This window comes from Astyanax mexicanus, chromosome 1 (assembly GCF_023375975.1).
Source record: "Astyanax mexicanus isolate ESR-SI-001 chromosome 1, AstMex3_surface, whole genome shotgun sequence".
Classification (NCBI taxonomy): Eukaryota; Metazoa; Chordata; class Actinopteri; order Characiformes; family Acestrorhamphidae; genus Astyanax; species Astyanax mexicanus.
This window is the reverse complement of record NC_064408.1, coordinates 70,215,982-70,241,805: the sequence shown is the minus strand read 5'-3', so window position 1 is coordinate 70,241,805 and position 25,824 is coordinate 70,215,982. Positions and strand designations below refer to the sequence as shown.

General features: G+C 37.0%; 1 protein-coding gene across 1 annotated transcript in view; it reads right to left on the bottom strand.

The window, feature by feature from the left end:
• Window positions 1-25,824, bottom strand: part of kcnh5a (potassium voltage-gated channel, subfamily H (eag-related), member 5a) — a 171,130-nt gene that overhangs the window by 124,356 nt on the left and 20,950 nt on the right. Inside the window, exons 2-5 of the mRNA XM_007256657.3 lie at window positions 24,966-25,089; window positions 16,458-16,564; window positions 14,659-14,787; window positions 883-998 (exon numbers count right to left, since the gene is read on the bottom strand). Coding sequence (XP_007256719.3) covers window positions 883-998; window positions 14,659-14,787; window positions 16,458-16,564; window positions 24,966-25,089 — 476 coding nt within the window. The remainder of the gene's footprint in view (window positions 1-882; window positions 999-14,658; window positions 14,788-16,457; window positions 16,565-24,965; window positions 25,090-25,824) is intronic.

Sequence of the window (25,824 nt, the reverse complement as noted above, 5' to 3'; positions counted from 1 at the left end):
TACATATTAGAACATTTATATCCTATGAACTTAAAGGAACAGTCTGAAGTTTTGGGGATTTAGAGACCCCTCTGGTGAGAATGTGTAATTGCACTGAGCATCTTTAAAAATACTTTGAATGCAGGTTAATGTACATTGTACGGGTTAATGTAATGCAAATTGCTGTGTGAAAATCTGTGTTTTTTTTTAGTGTAATGTTTCATTCATTTAGTTAATTTATCAAATACTGTTAAAATGTAGAGAGCAATTACATCCAACGAACCTACCAGACTACTCTGTTTTAGAATAAATTTATATAAGATGTTGCAGGGATGGTCGTGTCAGGATAATGATATCATTCATTTGAATATGTTGCCTTTTACCAAATCAGGAATACTCCTGCTTTCTTAGCAACCATATTTTAAGTGTTATTCGCATAAATGACGTAACACACGTGAATAATAACTTCACAGCTTGGGGTTAAATGCTCTTCTAGATGCGTTGATTTCTAGGTTTGGTTTCTAGGTTTTTGTCTGTCGTTAGACGACAGAATGTATAGTCTGTTGTCCTTTGCAGTGATAGTCAGCGTGCAATAGGAAAACGCTGTCGCTGTGCTGTAGAGTAAATGCAGGGACATAAAAGTCTCAGTGACACCCTACATACATCAGTACTTAGTGGGTGGTGCGGTCAGCTTCATCCGGGCTCAGAACTGTAGTGAAATGGAGGGCTGTGTGCACAAAATAGGCATAGGCCTTTAAAGAGTGTGACTCATTGATGATTTTACTGGCCGGTGTAGATACCTGACCTTTCTGGTGAGAATGTGAGAGTGTGCGTGTCTCTGTGTGTGTGTGTGTGTGTGTGTGTGTGTGTGTGTGTGTGAGAGAGAGAGGAAGAGATGCTCACCTCAGCTAGTCGTGATGGCTTGTGGCTGACTTCAGTCTTGTTCATAGGCGCCAGTTGCTGTACTGTGCCTCGGCTGGTGGTCAGAGCCCTGGTCAGCCTTGCAAACTTGGTCCATCCTGCCACAAAACACGACCAGACCAGTTAAAAAAAACACCTGAAGAACTGGATTCATACTTCCTTACACTTACACTGTACATTTTACCCAGACTTTTACACGGAAAGAATCTTCAGGACTCTTTGGATCAATCTAATTTTCTATGAGTTCTTTTAGTCTTCTGAAGCTGCCATGCTTTTGTCAAATAAAAAAAACCCAGAAAGAGTCTCCAAAACTCTTTCAGACTGTCTTCTACCTCTGTCTTGCTACATTTCTCTTTGCAACTTTGTAATGAGCAAACACATAGAAGTGGGTTTGACATAGAGAGGGGGATACATTTGCTAAAATGAATCATATCCCACCCAACATGTGACTTAGAACGATTTGCAGAATTACATTTAATCCAAAAAAAAAAATGTTCTGTAATTTTCTGTACTGTTTATTATTAGTTAAATCCAACCAAAGGTGACTTTACAATCTAAATATGTAAGTCCCCATAACATTTACAGTTGTTAGAAAAAAAGTATAGTAGTGCCTAAATCTGCACCCCCGCCATGAAAAGCACCCCCTCTCGGCAGCGTGTATACACTGTCTTCTTGATAAAAGTGGAGATAATGGCTTTAGCTAACTTTAATTAGAAACGTGCTCCAGAGAGGGGGTGCTTTCATGGTGGGGGTGCAGATTTCAATGCGCTTTCAAAATAAAAGTTTATTTTAAAACTTTAAAATTTCTGCTCTTTTTGCGGTATAATTTTTGTTAGGGTCGAATCCATCTATTTCTGATATTGGGTGGAACACCAGGCGAAATGAGAAAGACGTCCTTGGCCACTGGGGCCACTCCTAAGGCCCTAACATTTCTTTATGTTTTACTGTATGAAAGGAAGTGAAAAGGACCACATAAAGCAAAGTGGCATCCTGGTAGTGCATCCTGGAAGCCAGGTTTACATTCCTTGAGCCTTTACTTATGTTTCCCTGATGGGAGTTCATTCTTTGTTCACAAAATGGACAAGAAGAGGGACAAAAGGCCAACACTATGCCACTTTTAAATGTGTCTATAATAACTGTGTAATTATACATTAACAATCCATGGAATGACCGTGTAACAATTGGGAATGTATGCATTGTTACAGATCTTCTCAACATTAAAATATCTTTTTGATCTGCATAAAAACACTGTTTGATACATTTGGCCAATCCAACTCAAAATCATAATACTAATGTAATGTAGCATATTGTGTACACACTGACCATGTCATGTTAGTTTTGCTTCTTTTCCAACTAAACTAAAATAGATTAAATTTCCAAATAATTTCAATGCTTTTTTTACACATCTTACATTTGAAAAACTACAGCATTTTAGTATATAAGGACAGTAGTGAAGAAGTTCTGCTTCTTTACTATACATCTCTGATAACTGGACAGTTTTTATAGATATTCAAGGATTCAAGGATTCAAGTAGGAGTGTTACGATTCTCTAAATCCTTGATTCGATTTTATTTCCGATTTTAGGTTCACGATTCGATTCGATTCTCGATTTTCTTTTTTCTTTTCTTTTTTACAGCAGAGAGGCTTATTTCAAAAGGTGGGTGATGCAAAGTGATACAAGTGATCTGTAATACAACACAGAAGGCACTAATGGTCAAGTTTACATAATTTAATTAAGATATATATGTAATGCCACCTAGTGGCTTTTTTTGGTAGCAGCAGTGTGCACTATTAAAACAGCAATGTGCAACATAACAAAATAAATAATAAAAAAATACAGGAACAGTCATGTACAAAATAATAGAACAATTAGAGCCTTAACAAACTGAACTCAATCCTACTATAACAGTTAAACATGAAAAATAAGACTCGGTCCCTGAGAATGACAAGTTTTTTCTTTAACGAAGATATATTATTAACTTTATCTGGAGAGAAAGATGCTCCTTAAGGTACCAAAACTATGAACATATTTAAGGCTAGACAAAGCAACTGTTAATTTTATATTTTTTTATGTTTTTCTCTGGAGAAAGGGCTGCTCTGTGACCAGTCACAATGCGGCTACAGTGTTCTGCACCATTTGCGTAGCGCGTGTCGATCCTCTTTTTGACTTCGAGGCTCGAGACCATGACATAATTTTGATCGATTTTCATAAAATATCGAAATCGTGACACCCCTAAGATATAGACTTATTAGAAAGTGGGACCCGCTACACTTTCACTGTGCAGACGGCTGCTGGCAGCAGCAAGAACACCAAAATCCAGTCAGCAAGTTACTGGTGTGCAGCTCTGTGTTTCTTTATGTTTGATATCAAATACACACTAAACAAGACCCTACTCTGATTCCCCTCTGCAGAGGCTAAGATTTATAGCATCAGGCCGAAGGAATGCGGGGGGAGTGAGAAAGAGATGCTCTGCAGTTTTTTTATTGGACTCACATCTAGTGAATGTGCAAACTACAACAGCAGCATAGGTCTCTTGTGGCCATTTTGCTTAGTCGCAGCAATCACACACAGGAGCACTCTCACTGCACAGCCACGCGAGCTACAAACGGGGCTAAAAAGGGGGAAATCAGCCATGTGCACCGATTGGTGGGCCAGCCCAAAAATAGCACATTGGCTTATTGAAGCCCTGTCAGGGTAGCACGCAAAAATAAAGCACAGCCTTATGGCACAGAGGGCAAAACCAGACACATACACACAGAGGTCTTTAGCATTCTTATGCAAGACATTACTACTGAGTAATTAAACGAAGAGGAACAGGGTATAGCTACAACAGAATTGTCACAAGAGATTTAAATGAGCGGGTGATATAAAGAACTCGGGGGGTGGAAGCATGTAAGCAAGAAGAGGCACTCCAGAAAAGAGCAGAGGGGTCAGATAAGGATACAGTTTGAAAGAGAAATAGAAAAAAAGAAAGAAACAATTGTCCAAGCCATCTGTCTCTCTCTGTAGGCAGAGTGACACCACAGAGCAGGACGCTGGTGGACCCTAGGGGGCTCTCGCTACTCCAGCTTACCCACAAGGGAAGCAGGCTATTTCCCACAGAGCTTCTCCAGGCTGGCCTTTGCTTTCAAGAGTGAGGAGGTATCTAATTTGCTGTCCTGCTATTTTTATAGAATACAAAGTGGTATCAGACTTAATTAGAAAAAAATGCTTTAAATACGCTTAATATAATCATGGACAGTGGTTTCAAATAACTGTACTGTGTTTTCACAGCATTAAAAAATCATACATAATACTTACCTAAATGTATTCAATTAGACTGTTTTTATTTCCCAAAATTACTTAACTATTATAAATTAGGGGAACATTTGTGGGCACATAAACATTTAAACAGAGTCCTTTTAGTTTAGTCAACTTATAATAACTGAGTTTAATCTGTTGCAACAAACTATTTGCATTTTGGGTGTGTACTCCAGTTTCTGACACTCACCATCAATGTGTAGTCATTTAAGTTTTCATTACAACAATTACTTAACTTTTTATAAAGCAACCGATTTGCTCAAATTTTTTAAGTAAATTAAACTTATCCGGGCTTACAGTGTACTTCAATATATCATACAGTATTATATACATACTGATCATGTCAAATTAGTTTTGCTTCTTTATCCAACTACCAGTTTACTAAAATAGATTCAACATACAATCAATATCAGTCTTTACACATCTTACATTTTAACACTTACACACCCAGTATGCAAATAAATCGTTTCAGGAGCCACTGGGAAAGATGTGAGATTTACTCATCAATGTTGCACTGCCCAAACACAAGGCATGTAAAGTCAAGACCAAGGCCAGAAGAAGCACTCTTGAGCCCTAAACTGTCAGTGGCCAATCAAATGACTTGTAGGTGTGTGGCCATACCATGTGTGTGGAAATTTTACTTTTTAAATAATAATAAATTAGATTGTGTCTATAAGAAATAATAAAAAATATATACTTAAAGTGTATTGGATAACTTTGTCAAAAAAAAAACACACACACAAAATGCCCCGTGCATCCAGCAGTCATTCATAACCTATTTTTAGAGCAAGCGAAAACACATTTTCCCAGAACCGGGCGGGAACTTTGACAGACACAGAATTTGTTTATCAGATTACCTTTGGTAATGGTTACATATTCTGTTGGCTTTGTATGTCTTTTAATCTAATATAACAATAATAAATAACAATAATAATAAATTCCACTTAAGAAGACAGAGTTCAACAGTTCAACAAAGCATTTAAAGCAGAGAGTTTCAAAGTTTGCTTCAGTATTGTTGAAGGATTTGCCTCCCATAGTAAAATGTGTAATTGAGGGAACAGTAAGAAGATCTAAAAGTTTGAGATAGAAGATATGCATTAAGATATTCATTCAATATTTTATCTTTATTGATTCATTTATTTTTTTTCTACATTGTAGACTATTATTAAAGACAGAAAAACAATTAAAAGACACATATGGAACTATGTAAGAAATTTTAAAAAGTGTGTGTCACTGAGATGGTGATTTTGGGATGAAGCTTCACAGCATGAAGGAAAAGCAGCAACTATTGTTCAGCACCTCCAGGAACTCCTTCAAAACACATCTCATGAAGACACTGAGATTAAAATACCAAGAGTGTGCAGATCTGCCCTCAAATCTAACTTTTAGCTGTTTTTACAGTGAATGGACCCTGGAGCCAGATAGTTGGCTCACTATTACACAGGGTGATGGTGAACTTATGGCTTAGTGATAAGCCAGTTCCAGCTTCAGGCACTCAAACCACAAAGGTACACAATCCTCACAGAAATCTGACTTGTGAGAGTAGTGATTAACTGACTTTCTAAAGTTTAACAGTTTCTAAAGTCTAAAGTCTAACTTCAGCATCTACGTAAGCCCACTCAGACCCCGGAAAGAGCTGGAAAGAGTTCTGCTCTCCATATTTCCTTCAATTTCATCCCTAGAAATGGATGAGAATATGGAGACTGAGAGGCAGAGGGTTAGGAATAGCTTGAGCTGACAACTTCTACTGGCTTCTCCGTCCCCTCCGGGCCTCTGATTCAGTAGACTTTCTCCATCTCACTGTTTAACTGCTAAAGTGAAATCACATCACATATAGGTGACGGCTTGAGAAGCTTCTGCCAGGGAACATTAGACACTAGGACAGATTCCCTCAGGATTTTACTGTTGCCATGGCCTCCACATTATTTTCTCATTTCTTTCCCTTATGTGCTATTATTTGGTGGATGCACACTTCTCAATAGCCAATGTCAAATTACATTGGATATAAGGGGGTGAAAGTCCTTTAGACCGGCAAACACACACAAGGGTGTGCACACAGGAGAACTCTCCAATGTTGGAGAGAGCTACATTTTAACGTATTTTGAGTGTATATCATCGCTGTCCAATGAAAAACAAGTATCTCTATTTTTGTAATTTTTTTATTTACTACATAATTTGAACAGACAAACTCTTCCTTACACTGTGCCAAAATTTCTTGATGAAAAGACCAGTATAAATACTTTAAAAGGACCTGAAATAAACTTTTGTTACATTGACTTCCATTAAAAGTTTAGAAGTGCTGTTTTGGAGACACTCATTTTTCATTGGACGGTGATGATATGTGTGATCCTTAAACAGACTCACTGGGTGGAGTTTAAGTAACGCTTTTCCGTTAGTTGAACTTTTAACTCTTTACAGGAGTCAAGATAAACTTTACTTAACATTTATAAGTACAACGTATAGTAGGCAGTTCTGCTTAAACAGTACAGGCCAAAAGTTTGGACACACCTTCTCTTTTTCAATGCGTTTTCTTTATTTTCATGACTATTTACATTGCAGATTCTTACTGAAGGCATCAAAACCTATAAATGAACACACGTGGAGTTTTATGTACTTAACAAAAAATGGTGAAATAACTTGAAAACATGTTTTATATTCTAGTTTCTTCAAAATTGCCACCCTTTGCTCTGATTACTGCTTTGCACACTCTTGACATCATTCTCTCAATGAGCTTCATCAAGAGGTGGTCACCTGAAATGGAAGGAAGGAAGGAGTTCCCAGAGGTGTTTATTAGCACTTTTTGCCTCTTTGCCTTCTTCACTCTGCGGTCCAGCTCACCCCAAACCATCTGGATTGGGTTCAGGTCCGGTGACTGTGGAGGTCAGCTCTTTTTTTTTGTTAAGTACAAAAAAAACTCCACGTGTGTTCATTCATAGTTTTGATGCCTTCAGTGAGAATCTACAATGTAAAATAATCATGAAAATTAAGGAAACTCATTGAATGGGAAGGTGTGTCCAAACTTTTGGCCTGTACTGTACATCATTGGTCACTCAATGTGACTAGCCATTGCTTGTGCATTGCTTTTCTAATAAAGGATATAATGGTCCTGCTGTCCTTCTGACAGTTTATTTTCTGTTTTCCCCATTATACATGAAACCTAATCCCGAACAAGGTTCCTTTATTGCAGTTCTCAGCCAGCATGAAGTCACATTTTACAGTAAAGCAAATGGTAACTTGCTCATTTGGCCTACAACACTGCAGCCAGCCTGTCAACCGTTACATAAAATAAAGCTGAAAGCCCAAGCGAGAGTGACCCTTGTTCGCAGGACTACATATTATGGTTAGTTATGGGTGAAGAGGACACTATCAAATGTACTTAAAAATTGCAGATAGATTTTACCTTATTTTAGTGTGTTTTAGCTGTTCAATTTAAGTAATAGATTCTAAAATGCTTGTGAATAAACTATAAAATGCTACATTGCCAAAAAGTACCTCATATATCTCAAGCTGTAGTCTAAAAAACTCAATAAATTCATACAATCTAACACTGTCACACATTTTTCTCTAACTCCAGATATTTAAACATATTTCAGTTCATTTTTCGTGTGCATGTTCCCATGTGTTTACAAATAACGGAAATGCTAGGAAACACAGATGCTATGAACACAAACACATAGAAGCACTCAGGCACACTAAAAGTCAAAATGAGACCCAGTGCACTGATGAGGAATGTTCACTGCTATTGTTATGAAAACCCTGTGCATAATGCATGACTTGCCTAAAGGCACTCTAGAGCATGGCTGTGCCTTCTTGAATGGTGCATGCGATCCCTGTGGGACCCCATTCCCTCTGAAACCAATACACACATATACTGTATATTCTGCCCAGAGATCTGTGTGCCCCGAGGCTGGTGGGAGAAGCCACACAGTGACATGGAAAAGAGCTCCTGGAACTGAGCTCCACTGCATAACTTCACAGTTATGATCTACGCTCAGGCACTTAAAGACCTAAATTAACTAAAAGCAGTAGACCTAGTGAAGTCTTTAATTATATTTTTCTCTACATTGCTTATGGGAAAGAAAATACATTTGCAAAAGCAGCAAAACAAGTTCCCACTGCCTCCACACGAACCATTTGCCTGCTAATCCATGACAATGGAAGGGCTCAACAAGAGGGATGCATTTCAACATGACATATTAAAGCCCAATTAGACCATATCAAAGATGCAAGAAGCATCAGAGGGACAGTGCCTAGGGCCTGGATGTCAATAAAAGGAGCACTTCAAACGGATGGCTAAATTCTAACACTGATAGCTTAACCCTTTAACGACTGGGCTTAGATCAACTGGCCTTCTGGGCAACCCCTTTAATTTTTAACCACAATCTGGCACACACTAACTCTTTATTGGCAGACATGATCTAAAACAATGTGTGGTATTGCAGCTTTGATTGTGTTTACAGATTTTATTCTCTGATCAGATTCCATGTCTTAACAAAACAAAGCATTAAAAAAGGCTTAATAAATGACTCTACATTTGTCCTTTATAGTATGTGTATTACAATAATGTATGATTAAAGATTGAAGTTAACCTTGTTCTGAATGGATGTGTGTCCTCAAAAGGTTTGTATGGGATTTTGTTAAACGGAAAAAAAAATTGTCAAGCTTTACATTACACTCTGTGATAATCAATCCAACGAATGCTGTCAAACTAACAACAAATTAACAGCACTGAAACAGCACTCAAAAAAACTTGAAAATGCTAAAACCTACACCTAAACCTATGCTCCAAATCCTTGTGTCTCATATTTAACTCTTATTAACTCATTTTGCCCAAGAAAAACAACAGTCATGTTCATTAACATGATTAAAAAGCAGGCATGTGACTGCATACTTTATACAAATTATCATTATCAGATTTATTAAGATACAATAACAAAGTTACTGAGATATTTTCAAGATAATTACATACAACAATTGCCTCACCATTACAAACCAGTCTCACCCAAATGATAATGTCTATTACCATACTGTTAACAAGCACTCTTGATGTCTTCTATGTATACACAACACCACATTGGTTTATCTCAACATGCGCACCTGAAGTTCCTCTCCTTTAACAAACACACAAAACCTTTTACACTGTATTATTAGTAAAGTAACTTAGTTCACACTTTAATTACCCAACCTTCCTATTTGTGCATGTACAATAAATGCACACAAACTGATTTCGAAAAATATTCGCTCACTCATTCATATCATTAAACTCATTAAATCCCTGGAATCACTTTGATGGTGTATAAAACCAAGAACCTAGACATGCAGACTGCGTCTACAAACATTAGTGAAAGAATGGGTTGACCTTAGGAGCTCAGTGAACTCCAGCATGGTATGGTGATAGGATGCAGCACATGTGCAACAAGTCCAGTCCTGATATTTTCACTACTCACTACTAAATATTCCACATTCAACTGTCAGTGATATCAACTAGGTCACCAACTTTCTGCAGAGTCAATCACTACAGACCTCCAAATATCATGTGGCCTTCAAATAAGATCAAGAACAGGAGAGCATAGAAAGCTTCAGTGAATGAGTTTCCATGGCCAAAGAGCAAACACTTTTACAAATATAGTTTTTTATATATATATTTTGTATTTTTGTAGTCTCTGTTCTTATTGTCTATGCACCTTGTCTATTGTCCTTGCACTACTGTAAGTCGTTTTACCTGTACTGTACCAGAGACGTCCTGTTCTGCTGCACAACCCTGTATAAGTATGATTTCAATAGTATTTAATTTAACTTTATTAAATGTAACTGAATTTAATAATTGCAGAAAATCATTATTCAAACAAGCATTTCCAAAACAGCAGATTAAAAAGAAAAAGATAAAACCTTCTTTACTTTTAATGGAAGGCAATGTTTAAAGAGTCTATTTCAGGTAACTCTGGAAATCAGGAAATTTAGACAGTGTAAAGGACATTTTGTTTAATCAAATTATGCAGTAAACTAAAAATTGACAAAAATGGAGATACTTGTTGGAAATACACAGCTTTTCTATGGCTCAGAACTCTATCAGAAAGTAGAACCAGAGGCTGCGAAATCTGCAACTCAAATTTAGCCATTTTATATTTAATATTCAAAGCCCCAATGAACTCCACATGTCCTTTGAGCTGATATATAATGCTGATCAGGGTGAAACACTGGTGAATCTGAAAATAACTAAGGTTTCCTTGGGGGCTTTGTTCCCATACAATGCCCTACATGTACTTTTCCACCAGGAATCCAGATGTGATTTTGCCCCGGTCCCACTGCCTAAACTGTGCACCTGCCTGTCTGTGTGTTATTCTAGCAGACAAGCCCAGAACAGTGACACTAACTACCAGCCTGCTTCTCATATTCAGACAGTGTGTGTGTGTGTGTTTGTGTGTGTATGCGGATCGGACGAGTACTCCAAGAGCCAGGATCCCTGTCAAGAGGACAAGCACTTCAACTTAGAAGAGCCAGAATCTCATAGGGGATATAGCCATTGGATACAGAGAGAAAAAGAGAGAGGCAGAGAGAGATAGAGAGAGAGAAATGTGAAAGAGAACGAGAGAGAAATATAGAGAGATCTGACAGTGCCCATCAATCACAAACACGAGAGAAGTTCTCCAGCACTCGTTTCTGAGTTGCCTGGAGAGAGAGAGCACTCTTAAACACAAAGTGACAGCTCGTCTGTCTCGTGATTTGCCGTTTCGCCCTTGCATTAACGTAGGCTGCAGCTCGCAGCGCCACACAAATGAGCTCTAAAACAGTGCCTCTAATTGACCTTGTAATGGCCCTTTCACACTGTATCTCTTTTTAAAGTGGAGCATTGTAATTATTAAGGCAGCTCTGAGTGGTGAAAAAGACACCAAGCAAACACTTCGCCACAGATAATAATAATTTCAATTTATTACGCTCCATATCAGCAGCAATCAAAATAATCAACAGGCACAACAAGGAAAAAAAAGTTGCTTAACTGGTAAAGATAGGGTACTAATAAGCTCAGTCAGGCTTAAAGCTTCACTAGGTAGGATTGAGATTTTGTGCTCGTGGGATCCCCCTACAGTTGCAGAGTGTAACAAATGTTTCAAGCGAATTAGTTTCCCTTTCTCGTTTTCTGGCTTTCACAGAAATATTCGCTCTCTTTTCAGCTTCTGCCAGAGTGTCTGTATGTTAGTTTGTAAAGAATGAACCAGTAGTCCTTGTAGAACTGTTAGAACTAAAGGTCGGAAAGCAGGTCGCAGTTCTCACGAGCGTTGGTCGCGGCCGCCTCGGATAACTTACAGAGTCTGGTTTGAGCTCAGAGGAGCTCCGGCACAGACACGAGAGCACCGCTATTCCTCCTATTACACCTCAACGCAGCGCTGAGGTGAGTTTCAAGCTGTAATTTTGCTTCTTTAAAAAGATAAAAAAAATCAAGAAAATCCTACCTAGTGCTGCTTTAAAAGGGGGGCAGGGGCACTCCTGGTTGAAAAAGCTTCCCTAAATGTGCCCCTTTGACTGGTGAAAAAGAGAGTAATTCACTGCCAGGCTGACCCATTGCAACAAGGCAAGCAAACCAATCAATTTCCTAGTGCCCTAAACTGGCCTGGGTCCCCAGACAACGACTGGTTATGAATTAATTGCAATGACAAACTATGTGAGCGCCCCTTTAAATTATGTGATGGTTAATACAGGAAAGTACAAGGAACACTCAAGGAGGCCCCTCCCACTAGTTACTGACAGCAGCCAGCAAGCCAGGTTTGTGATTCCTGCAGCCGGCAAAATATGAAACTTCAGCTGAGTTATTTATCAGGAAGCCAGAAAGAAAGAAAAGAAAACAGCATTTATATAAGTTATAAATTAAGCCTGCATGTATAAATGCATAAACATTTTAATTTAGCAGCAGGTAGGTAAGTAACTGAATATACAGTATGTGTAATGTTTATGTTAGCTAACTGCCTGCTAGTCAATGCTAGTATTTTTGGTTTTTGACAAAGGTGGGATAGCTTCTCTGCTATGCTAGCTAACCACTTTTAGTAAGTGACATTTAAACAACTGTATGCACTTGTTCACTTTACCAGTCAGTGGTAGCTTTTTTATACGGGTTCTGTTTACAATTGTACTATTGCACTATTGTCTTGTGTCTTGTTGTGTTGTACATATAGTGTTTATATTTTTAATTTGATGTTCTTGCTGTAACTTATTTGCTGCCATTTAATTTCAATCCTCTGTATGTTCTGTACATATGCAGTATTAACAATAAAACTACTTGACTTGACTTGGCTATTCTACTGTGATCATTTAGCTTATCTACATAATAGGGGGGTAGGAATGACCTATGATAATCCTTTAACCAGACTGGAACATTAATGTCTAGTAGTATCCCTGCAAGCCAGCTGTTCACTGTCTTGAAGAATCAGGTATGTCTGTCCCAATTCTCAATTATTATTTAAGTTATACTTTAAAAACGTGGAGCATATTTTGCATGGGGCCCACAAATGCCTTGAAGTGGCCCTGCTGCCAGGTCGACACCTTCCTGCAAAAATGATGATGCTGTGCCTTCCAGAACAAGAAATGTTGATAATGTCTCATAACATGCCACCTTTCAGTAGAAATGGGCGCCTTTATGAAGTTCCTTCTATGCCAACAATACTAGACAAGGTTAAAAAGGGTGCCTTTTCAAGTAGAGAAACTGGCAACCAGCTATTTACAAAGCCTTAGCATGTGACTGGCTAATGAGCAAGGAAAAGTTTAAGAGAGTAATCTGACGCATACATTACTCGAACACTAATGTAAAACAATTGAACAAACAAAGAACTCCAAAACAATACTCCAGAGTAGAGGAGATGACCATTTATGCCACCTCTTGTTTAATACTAATGAATATCCACACTTTTTTCTATTATCTTGTTCATTTGTGTCTATACTGTATGTAATGACAACAATGTGAATGGATTCACACTCATTAATAAGACTCCAAGCTCTGCTACACACACACACATAAACACACACTGCAGCTCAACAACACCACACAAAAACAGTGTCCCTAATTGTCCTTTTAATGGCTCTTTCACACTGTATGTCTTTTTAATGTGGAGCCCAGCTCCACAATTTGAATTAGAACTTAGATGAGTAATGCATACATTGCCCAAGTTCAATATACATTTAATACTTTAATCAGGTTTATTACATCCTAAGGCCTGCAATTCTATGTAAAGCAAAAATGTGATTTTTTTATAATACAGTTGTAGTATATATGTCACGCCTGGATCTGAAAGTGAACCAATCTCCCCCACACACAGTTCTATCTGAGATTCACAACCACAGGACTACACTACCCAGAATACACCATTCAGAGACTCTGGCGATCATGTGACGCCTTTAGGAAGTCATTCCTGAGTACTAACACCTGTTGGTCTGGGTATAAAGCCGGCTCAGGACTTTACCTTGTATTGTTTGGTTCGTCCTACACTTTTCCTTGATTTCTTGTTTGTTTTTCCATGTATTACCATTTTTCCGTGCACCCCATTTTTTGCCTGCCTTGTATTACTGCTCTGCCTGTGCTCTACCCTGGACAGTGTACTTGACTCTGGTATGTTTAATCCTGTATGCCTCAGTCAATCGGTATTAACCCTGCTTTGCTTGACTTTTCCCCCCCTCGCCCCTTTATCTATTAAATATTGTTTTACAAGTCTGCATATTTTCTGAGTTCTGGTACACTATGACTATATAATACAATGTAATATTCTATACTATGAATATAAATACATGAAAACAAAGTTAAGAATTAGTATGTAGTAAATAAAAAAAACCTCCACTATCTCCTGATCTAAACCTGATCAACTGGGATGAAGGAAAAGCAGCAACTATTGTTCAGCACCTCCAGAAACTCCTTCAAGATGCTGAGAAAACTATTCCAGGTGACTCTCCCTTATGAAGACACTGAGATTAAAATACCAAGAGTGTGCAGATCTAAATAGGTCTATATAGAATAATCTAAAGTATAAAACATATTATCTTTGTTTACAAAAAATTCTGCATGCGTTCCTGTATAACTTTAATGTCTTCATTATGAAATTAACAATGTGGAAAAAAATCATAAAATACACATTGAATGAGGTGTGTCCAAACCTTTGACTTGTACTTTATATTTTTCTTATGGAATCATGTTAAATTTGGTCATTTCTTAGAGTAACCAAGATGTTAAAGAACAAAACTAGCAGTTACCCAGTAACATGAACCACACAGATTTAACATAAAGCACATGGCTGAGTTATCTACTCAAAGTTCTCTACCTAACTAACTCCAGAATGCTATGAAGATTCTTCTTTAATACACACGAGACGGAAGCTTCCTTAGAGATGTCAAGGTTTCACTCACTGAACTTTCAGTCTGTGGTTAAGAAGTCTAGTAAAAGTCTATTTTTGAACAGATCAGCAGTGCAAGACTCTTACCTTTGGTGGTCTCGTCCTCAATGGGCTGTTTGAAGACGGTTATATCCTTGAAAGTGCAGAGGAACAGAACCACTTTATCATTCTCGTTCCTGATCGGGGCCACTTGCATGTACAGCCACACTGGTGTCCCTGATGGGGCCAAGGAGAGGAGGAATGAGGAAAAGATAGAGAGGGGAGCGAGATGATATAAATGGTTGTGAGAGAGCAGGGTTGGAAGAAGAGTGAAGAATCGGGAATGGGGTATAGTTAGAAGAAAAAGAAAAGTGAGAAAAAAAGAAGCACTGAAGCTAAAACATAAAACAAAATAACTTCACTAGCTGATATGTTAGTATGTAAAGCCAGCTGTCTAGCTACTTTTAGTATTTATTAAGCCCAAGCTTATCCAGACAGGCTTATTTTAAGGATGTGGTTCAAGTTTATTTAAGTGCCTGCACTGATAAATGTAAAGTAAGATAACATAATGGTAACATTGGTAACATTTTATCTGAAGAGTATCTACATAGTGGCTTCATAACACCTTGATAAGATTTGAATAACTCATTTATAAAGCAATACATGAACATTTACTAATACTTTGTACCAGTACCTGCAACATGACGTGAGTCTTTTTTCAAAATGAATGAGACTGTATTGACATAAGTTTTAAATATCTGTTTAAGTATAATTAGACATATGTGTGTTAGATATTAATAACAATTAAGCAGTTTATTTATCATGTTTTTCTTTTTTCACTCATTGATCTTTTTAACGCATTTATTTATTATTTATTATGACACTTTACATGTTCAAAATAGATGTAATTGTAAAATATTCTACCATTTTAGTTTATGGGCCTCAAAATCATTAACAGAATTGATATGTATTGTTGCTAAATAGGAGTCTTTATTTTAACTCTACATTCAGTGGGATTTAGTGTTATAAATAATAAAAACAGTCTATAACTTTTGTCACTTTAATTATGCTTCTTAAGAGGTGACACTGCTCAAAAAGTTCAAGAATCAACTGGTGCGGTTTTAGAATTTACAAATATATGTGTATAGTGTTACAGCTAAATTTCAGTACATTTAACATTAATTTTATTAAGATATTTATGTCTATATAGCCTTTTTAATCGATAAATAATGGTTTCACATAATGTTGAAAGTAATGGAATAACATTTTCAGAAATTTTCAAGGATGGCTTTATAAATGTATTATTCAATATCTATTAATGTGTTATGAAGCCCCTATGAAGTTTCCCCCAATGAAGTCTTTAAATGAATTGATACCATGAACTTTAGGCATTAAATGCTATGCTATTGAAGTTTCTAATATGTTCCTTAACCTGTACAGTAGCAAGAGGGTATCCATTAACTAATAAAAACAAACCCTAAGGAATTTGCAAATTCCACATATATATCTTTGTGGTTATCAATAGGGCCAATACTTTGTGATATATTGTCAATTTCTGTCTATATACAATGACAAACTTAAAGGGAACCATAAGGAAATCATAATAAGGCTTCTGAATTCTGTTCAAATTGGACTTCATGACATAACAAATTACTTTTTGCTGGGGTTAGCCTCTACATAATGCCTCTGCGGGTAATGGTTCTGATGCAGAAACACTAGAAAAAATGAATGAGGACTAAGTGAAGAGCAGCTTAAACACAGTGAAAATGAATAAGTAATTTAAATAAGCCCTTTTTTCGGTTGGCAAAAAGTCCCTGTGTGATCTATCCCTCGACATAGATGCTGCAGGCCCGGCTAAGAGCCTTAAATACACAATGATTGCCTGTGACGTGACTTGTAATACTCACTGTTCTTCTTATAAAGCAGCACTTCAAAGCAATTGGACTCATAGTTATCAAAGGTCTGTCTGACTTTGTCTATTGTCTTCCTGTCTGTCAGTTCACCATACATAAAACTGCCAGGGGGAAGAGAAAGAAGAGCAGATAATAGGAGTGAGGAGGGATGGAGGAAAAGAGAGACAGATGGGAAACGGAGGAGGGAAGAGTGAGAGAGAGAGAGAGAGACAGACAGACAAACACAGAGAGAGAGAGAGAGACAGAGAGAAGGAGAGAGGGAGAGAGAAAGAGAGAGAGTTAGACGAGTGCACACACCTGTGTGGCACAAACATCCGCTGAACAAACTTCTTATCTGTCAGTGTCAATTAATTCCGAGTGTGTGTGTGTGTGTGTGCTTGCATGCATGTGTGTGTGTGTGTGTGTGTGTGTATTGAGGTGGGGTGGGTGATGATGCTGGCTGTCAAATCCCACCATTGCACTGTTTGCTGTTTGTCTTCAGCATGGAGGAGGCTGGGTAAACACACATACAGCCAGACTGCTCAAAGAACACTGATCTCACTCTTATTGCTCTTAATGCCACTTAATGGGACAGCTTTCCAGACACAGATTAAATCCAGTCCTGGACTAAATTAAAAGGTCAAAGGGGATTTGCCTCTCAAACTCCTTTGGAAGACGAGCACTAAGCTTAACCTTTCAGAAAGTCCACCTAATACAGAGTAAACAGATCAAATATTTTGTACTTTGTTATACTATATATTTTTTACCTTATTAAAAACTATGTTAATGATTAGATAATACACTTCTATAAATCATGAAAGTTGAAGAAAGAAAGACGAGCAATATGTTTTTTTTACTTCTGTAAAAAAAATTATATACAGTATATCCTCTTGTGACCCTGCGTCCCTATACAGGGATATTGCATTTTTGCTTTTCTGCACCATGAAACTTAATTTTTTAAAAACACTGACCATTTGGCCTCATACAGAGACACTGCCCATATCATGTAGTGGTCACATGACCACATTACACTCAACTGATTGAAAACAAGATAGCAGGAATCCCAGTCCAAAGTTTCTACAGCCAGTCCAGGCAGAATATGGGCAAGGTAAAAAAAAAAAAAACTAATTTAATTTTTGAACGATTTAACTTACTTACTGTATAAAGCTAATAGCTGATTTTCAACTTATAAGGACGCCATATAAGGACAAAGTTTAGTTGATATTCTTGGTAGGCCCTACTAATCCATCTAAATTAGGTCCTACACAAAAAATTATGCGTAAAATTTACTTTAAAAAGTTTTGCAGTTTTCTGCATTTGCTTTTTTTAAGTAAATTTAATTTTGAGTAAATATATCTTTAACTCGGATTCAAGACAAGACCTGACCTTCAGTCAATCCTTTCTTTTAGTAAACTTCACTTAATTTATTTTTGCTGAATCAATTCTTTCTTTTAGTAACCTTTACTTAATTTCTGCATACAATATTACCTAATTACAATTACTTAATTTATACAATATTATTATAATATATAATTTTGGTTAACAAATGGATGGCATGTAATACATTCTTTTTTTTTAGTTTACTACAAAGAATGTATTACATGCCATCCATGTGTTGAGGCAGTGTAATATGTGTGTTTTAACTAAACAATATTTACATTTCAGGAATTATAATATGCATCGTAAATTATTTGAGTAATATACATTAAGTAATTGTAATTAAGTAATATTGTATGCAGAAATTAAGCAAAATTTACTAAAAGAAAGGATTGATTCAGCAAAAATAAATTAAAGTTTACTAAAAGAAAGGATTGACTGAAGTTCAGTTCATTTATTTACTCTATGTAACATTTAAGTCCTAAAACCAAGTTGAAGTTACATGAATTTATCTGAAATTAAATTTACTTAAAAAAAAGCAAATGCAGAAAGTTGTAAAATGTTGTGCATCATTTTTTCAGTGTACTAATCCTACTAAGATTAAAAATGCACACCAAGCTAAAGTCAGGGTCTCAGGAGGTTCTAATATTGTATATAGCAACAAGTAACAAGAGCAATTAAAGCCTTTCTCTTTAAAAATGGTTCACTCTCATTTACTTCTGAACAAAATAATTAACTCAACACTGCTGTAAGGATTATTTGCTGTTTAAGAAGCTCTTTCCAAGAAACATAAACAGACATAAAAGAGGAATATTTGCTGTCCAAACTCAGCATCATTGAATGTGCTTGGGTTCATTTGCACAGTTTGTTTAAGAACATCACAATTAATGGCTAAGTGTACAACATGACTCATGATAATGTACAATAATCAACAGTTTTGACAGTGTAAAAATAATAAACAATTATATATTTTGTTGTATTGTATCTCCTTATACTGTGCAAATGAATAGATATCATATATAAAATTATTAACATTATGTATTCATGACGAAGTGTAATGAAAACATGGAACAATGACTACAAAGCTAAAATGCATACTGGGATAGCATCGTGAGATTCACATGTATATGCAGACACAGATCCTTTGTTTCAGGAAGCTATTAATTTATTTAGTAATCTTTATAACCTATGATTCAAATGTTTGACATTCATGATCATGATCTGTAATTAAGCCATTTTTGTTCCTTTTAGAAAATGTGGTATTTATGCAAAGTGAAGCTGCATGCTCAGTAGTGTTCAGGTCAGGTGATTAATGTGGCCAGTCAATAATAATCCACTTTAGATGCTTAAACTTGTGTTTTGAAAGAAGCACCATCCACTAGGATCCACTTGGATCTGAGCAGCTAAGGTGCTTACCTTTCAGAATTCATACTTCTGCTGTTGTCAGCAGTCATATCTTTAATGAAGATAAATGAGAGGGTTTCGCTGCCACCTTATATGCCCGTGCTCTCCACACCTTCATCATTATGTCATTCTAATACAGGTTCATCTTTGCCTCATCTATCTATAAGACTTTCTCCCTGAATTCCACAGCCATTTATATTTGTAGAATGTAAACTGCCTTATTTCCTGATGGCTTTAGCTCTCCTGGTTTAGTTTTATCTCTCCTGGTTTAGCTTTATCTCTTCTGGTTTATCTTTAGCCCTCCCAGTTCAGCTTTAGCTCTCCTGGTTTAACTTTATCACACCTGGTTTAGCTTTAGCTCTCCTGGTTTAGCTTTATCTCTCCTGGTTTAGCTTTATCTCTCCCGGTTTAGCTTTAGCTCTCCTAGTTTATCTTTAACTCTCCCAGTTTAGCTTTATCTCTCCTGGTTTAGTTTTAACTCTCCTGGTTTAGATTTAACTCTCCTGGTTTAGATTTAACTCTCCTGGTTTATCTTTAGCCCTCCCAGTTCAGCTTTAGCTCTCCTGGTTTAACTTTATCACACCCGGTTTAGCTTTAGCTCTCCTGGTTTAGCTTTAGCTCTCTGGGTTTAGCTAAAGCTTAAGTTTTTTTCTTTAGCTAACCAGCTCACTTAGACTTGAAGAAAGGGCAGAGTCATGTAGCCTTGGGAAGGACAAATAACATAATTAAAAAGAAAAAATAGGTTTCCAGGGGCTTTAAGATTTTCAGATTTTTGATTTCGTATAGATAATGCTGTTTAAAAGTTTAATGATCGTTATGATTGTCTCCAAGCAGCTGGTAAAGGGTGTACCATTATGGATAAACTTCACTGTAGTGAAGTTCATCTATCAGGTCTGTCACAAATTTTTGCAAGTGTTTTTTTTTACAAAGCGAATATCTGAATGTTTCTGTTCTCTTTGTAACAGCAGCACATAGGGATTTAAGAGTTTGAACTGCAGGTGGAAAAGACCACTGTTATTTAATCCAGCACTTTCTCCCTCTCTCTCCCTTTCTCTTTCTGATAAGCATGTAGGAACAATTTAGTAACTGTCTCTCTAAACTCCCTTCAGCCGAAGTTTGTGCTTGTTTTAATACTCTCCTTATCACTGTGGGCTCCATGAGAACAGAAATAGAAACGTAATAACTTCTCCAGGGGGATGCAGAGCTGTAACTGGTAGGCGCTTAAGCAGGATACAATATCAAATCTTCAGGTCTTTTATTGCTGCAGCTGACAAAGCTGTGCACAAGTTCCATTTCTGAAAGCCTCCCTGCACCCACAGCTGCTTAGGAGTATGGCTATCACTTTCAGTGGGTGGCGTTTTCCAATCCCACCCCACGTGACTGGCAGCCCACAGGTCCCATTGGGTGATAACAAGGCACTCGGCGATGGCCCTGAGCGAACAGCGGGGCATTTCGTATGTAAGCGGCCAGTAGAGATAAAATAAATAAAATATCACAGAGCCGGAGAGAGTGTGGCTCCAAACACTGCGGGATGGAATTAAGGCCGGGTCAATTTAGAGCCGCCACCCACTGAGGCCGGGGAGAGAGTGTGGCATTTCCACCTCCAGCACTGCAGAGAGAAGTGATAATTAGCACTGTACCTGAGTCACCGCTGAGCGTTAGAATCAGCAAGTCAAGACACAGTGACATCAGTCCCTGTTAATTTAGCCAGTGGAACAGCCAGAGGAATCGACCATGAACTGTTCCTTCCTCTTTTCTCAAAACTAAACCAGGCATTGCAGATGTTTATTGCTGATTTTTTTCATCAAATCATCTGAAAGTTCAGTATTTATTTTTCTAGAAACGTGCACAAGCAATTCCACTGCAGCAGAGCAAAAAAATGGAAATGCTTTTTGATTTTCCTCTAGTTAAATAAACAAAGAATTGTAATGGGACAGGATGTACTGCTCTATCTCTGCCTGACGCGTGCACCAGTAAATCTTGTTCCACTCAGCTCGACACTATAAAACTATTAATAAACATTAAATGAAATCAGCCTTAGCAACTGTAATTTAGACTTCAAATGGTTAATCAGTCTCTTTAGTAAAGGTCATGATACTATATACAGTTGTGGTCAAAAGTTTACATACACTTGTAAAAAAACATAATGTTATGGCTGTCTTGAGTTTTCAATAAGTTCTACAACTCTTATTTTTCTGTGATAGAGTGATCGGAACACATACATGTTTGTCACAAAAAACAGTCATAAAATTTGGTTCTTTCATAAATTTATTATGGGTCTGCTGAAAATGTCACCAAATCTGCTGGGTCAAAAATATACATACAGCAACATTAGTATTTGGTTACATGTCCCTTGGCCATTTTCACGGCAACTAGGCGCTTTTGGTAGCCATCCACAAGCTCCTGGCAAGCTTCAGGTCGAATGTTTGACCACTCTTCTTGACAGAATTGGTGCAGTTCAGCTAAATGTGATGGTTTTCTTGCATGAACCCGTTTCTTTAGCACTGTCCACATGTTCTCAATGGGGTTTAAGTCAGGACTTTGGGAAGGCCATTCTAAAACCTTAATTCTAGCCTGGTTTAGCCATTCCTTTACCACTTTTGATGTGTGTTTTGGGTCATTGTCTTGTTGGAACACCCAACTGCGCCCAAGACCCAACCTTCGGGCTGATGGTTTTAAGTTTTCCTGCAGAATTTGGAGGTAATCCTCCTTCTTCATTATCCCATTTACTTTCTGCAAAGAACCAGTTCCACTGGCAGCAAAACATCCCCAGAGCATAATACTACCACCACCATGCTTGACAGTAGGCATGGTGTTCCTGGGATTAAAGGCCTCACCTTTTCTCCTCCAAACATATTGCTGGGTGTTGTGGCCAAACAGCTCAATTTTTGTTTCGTCTGACCAGAGAACTTTCCTCCAGAAGGTTTTATCTTTGTCCATGTGATCAGCAGCAAACTTCAGCCGAGTCTTAAGGTGCCTTTTCTGGAGCAAGGGCTTCTTTCTTGCACGGCAGCCTCTCAGTCCATGGCGATGTAAAACACGCTTGACTGTGGAGACTGACACCTGTGTTCCATCAGCTTCCAAATCCTTGCAGACCTGCTTCTTGGTGATTCTTGGTTGACTCTTGACCATCCTGACCAATCTCCTCTCGGCAGCATGTGATAGCTTGCGTTTTCTTCCTGATCGTGGCAGTGACACAACTGTTCCATGCACTTTATACTTGCGTATAATTGTCTGCACAGTTGCTCTTGGGACCTGTAGCTGCTTTGAAATGGCTCCAAGTGACTTCCCTGACTTGTTCAAGTCAATAATTCGCTTTTTCAGATCCACACTGAGTTCCTTTGACTTTCCCATTGTAGCTTTTGTAGCTGAGTCTAATCACTGGGTCAAATGAGCCCTATTTAAATGGGCTCATGAGAAGTCAACAGCTGTAGTCAATCAGAATCACTTACAAGAAGTGAAGAGGCCATGACATGAAGCTAATTTGATTGACACAACTCGCTCCATCACCAAAATTGACAAATTTTGTTGCTGTATGTATATTTTTGACCCAGCAGATTTGGTGACATTTTCAGCAGACCCATAATAAATTTATGAAAGAACCAAATTTTATGACTGTTTTTTGTGACAAACATGTATGTGTTCCGATCACTCTATCACAGAAAAATAAGAGTTGTAGAACTTATTGAAAACTCAAGACAGCCATAACATTATGTTTTTTTACAAGTGTATGTAAACTTTTGACCACAACTGTATGATACAAGCCATGACAACTCAAAGTACCATATGGATGCTTATGCTCTGCCTGGTTACGCAGTTGTGGAAAATCTTTTGGTATGCCCTTTTACTGTAGAGAGCAAAGTATTTTTTCCTAATTATTATAGAATTATTTAACGATTACTTGTAACAGGATTATAAATAATTACTATTTTATCTAGAGTGTAGGGCTTTTCACACGTGGCCCATTTTAACCACACAGTGTTTTTTTTAGAGCAGTGTGTTTTTGATATGCCTTATTTGAAAGGGTTTGCAGTTTATAGTTATGGTTAAACAGGGTCTCCTTAGCAATTCTGCAAAGGTTTTGGTCATACATTTTAGTTTATGTGCAATACAGCCATTTTGAGGGAAAAAATATACCTATACAATCTATATAATAAATAACTGCCTGGCCATTGTGTTAAAGGCTATAAGAGCAAGTTGCTTTGTTTTGTTTTGTGTTGTTTAAGTGTGATTATATGCTGTCTGGGTCCAGCTGGTTACATTTGCATTACTACAAGCTAATATGACTGACAATAAGACAGATATTTAATAGTCGTAAATTCCCAGTTCCCAGCTGCTTAACTTAAATTAACACAAACATAGTTTTTCGCCCAATACATGGATTTGATTCATGTGAAAAAATATATATGTTTAGTTTATCTTAAAGGATAGTCAGCAGAACTTACAATAAACATTGCATAGAACTTTAATTAGACCAACTAAAAACATAAAGTGGACTTTTGGGTTGGTGAATATATAATAATAATATTTGAAGTTTTTTATACATTTGAAAAAGTAATTACCTGAACTAAAGTTTTTTTTTATTTAAAACTTTCAAAAAGTTTGTTTTGGCCTCAAATCTCAAAAATCTAGTGCAGTAAATTGCCTTTTATTTTTCTCAAGTTTTAAATTTTTTAAATGTGCCATTGTAGCTTTCTGATATGAACAATGATGATGAACATTGCTGGGAAGTGATAGGGACATTTTTTAAAAGGAAATGTTATGGTAAATAAGTTTTAGTCAGTATATTTGAGGAGAAAAATCATAGTTGGTTAATTAATCTGTGAATTTTGGCCAGTTTGTGTAGAAATGTGGTTTTAATTGGAGCTCAGTAAGACAATGTTTAAGTCAGATGTTTGTATTATTTGAAAATATATCTGTTCACTCCAGATAATGTATTCAGATTAATTCCATTCATATTATACAGCCTAATTAAATTACACAGAAATCCACAAAAATGTTGTGGGCTTTATTATTGGACAATTATACTAATAATTAGGTAAAACTTACTCCCTAGATTTTACTGTGATGCAACATACCTCTGCTGAAAAAAAAATAATCCAAGAGTAGTTTAATTATTTTAGTTTAAACTCCAGTACAAAGACTTTAAATTCAATATCCTCCTTTAATTCTATGATCTGAAAGGTACCTGCCACAGTAGCTCCACTAAAAGAGAGTCAGCTCTGTTAATACATTATGAGAGTTTGCTCCAAATGCAATTCAGACACTTTCTTCTAGCTTAATAAACAGAATTGTGAGATGGGACAGGACGTTCTGCTTTCCTCTAATAATGTGTGCTGCATTCAGACTTGTTCTATTCAGTTCCTCAGTGAAACTGTAAATGGAGCAAGTTGCCAATATGACAGATGGGACATTCTGAAACCTTTCTTTAAAGTCTGTATAACTTTTTTTAACCTGATCTCTATCTGAGTCTGTTTAATGCAGGGTATCATTACAGACAACAATCCTAATGTATTAAAAAAAATAAACCAATTAACTCAAAAACAGCCATTGAAATCTATTATAACTATGTTGTGAGTGAAATGCTCAGCGCATATAATCAGTAATTAGTACATTAGAATCAGATATTGCATTCTTCATTAGTTTGCAGCACCACAGCAACAGTTCTAAACACATTTAAACCATCTTAAACGACTCTCGCTTCAAATATTAGGTATTAAGCCAGCTAAAAGTGCGCCTCACCTGCATGTGCTGCTCTTCTGCATGACCTCAGCCCTGTGGTAGCCAGACAGCTTGCAAAATCCGTCATTACTGTACACTATAGGCCACTCCACGATCTGGGCATTACCCAAAAGGAAACTGGTTTCTGTAAAAGAAAAAGAGAAAGAGCAGAAATAGATTAAAGCACAATGGAGTTCTACAGTAGCTTCACAAAGCATTATGCACACTGAGCACCTGGCATACGAATAAGACTATTACAATCCAATAAAAAGAAATATGAACAAAACCTACTGAAAAGGCAATTACAAATCAAGCTGTGCCTTAGTCTAAATTCTTCACTTTTATTTCTTTGGCGCTTTAACTTCACTTTTTAAAACCCTACTACCACCCACAGCTATGAGGCTCACATCTATTTGCTCACACATAACCACACACACACACACACACACACACACACACACACACATACATAGACAAACACACACACACCAGCCTCTACCATAAACAGCTCCTGAATCCAAGAATGTTTGTAGTTTTGACTTTTTCAGCTTTAAACACTAAAAATAAGTATCCAGTTCTCGCTCTTCCAAAAGCAATGATTAATAACTCATGCAATCATTGCTAGAAATAGACCAAAAAAATTTTTTTGGCTGAAACTGAACAAAATGAAACATTTGACCGAAAGCCAAAAACTCTATGCTCAACATGTTTTTTTGCGTTTTTTTTTCTTCTCTGAATAAGTTAAATACCCAAAATATATTTTTGTCTTGACATAAAAAAATAAAAATTACCTCAGCAGTGCTACTATAATTATAAAGGTACCTCAACAATGCAGTTCCAGTAATAAATGTAGCTCAGCAGGGATACACCAGGCACATAA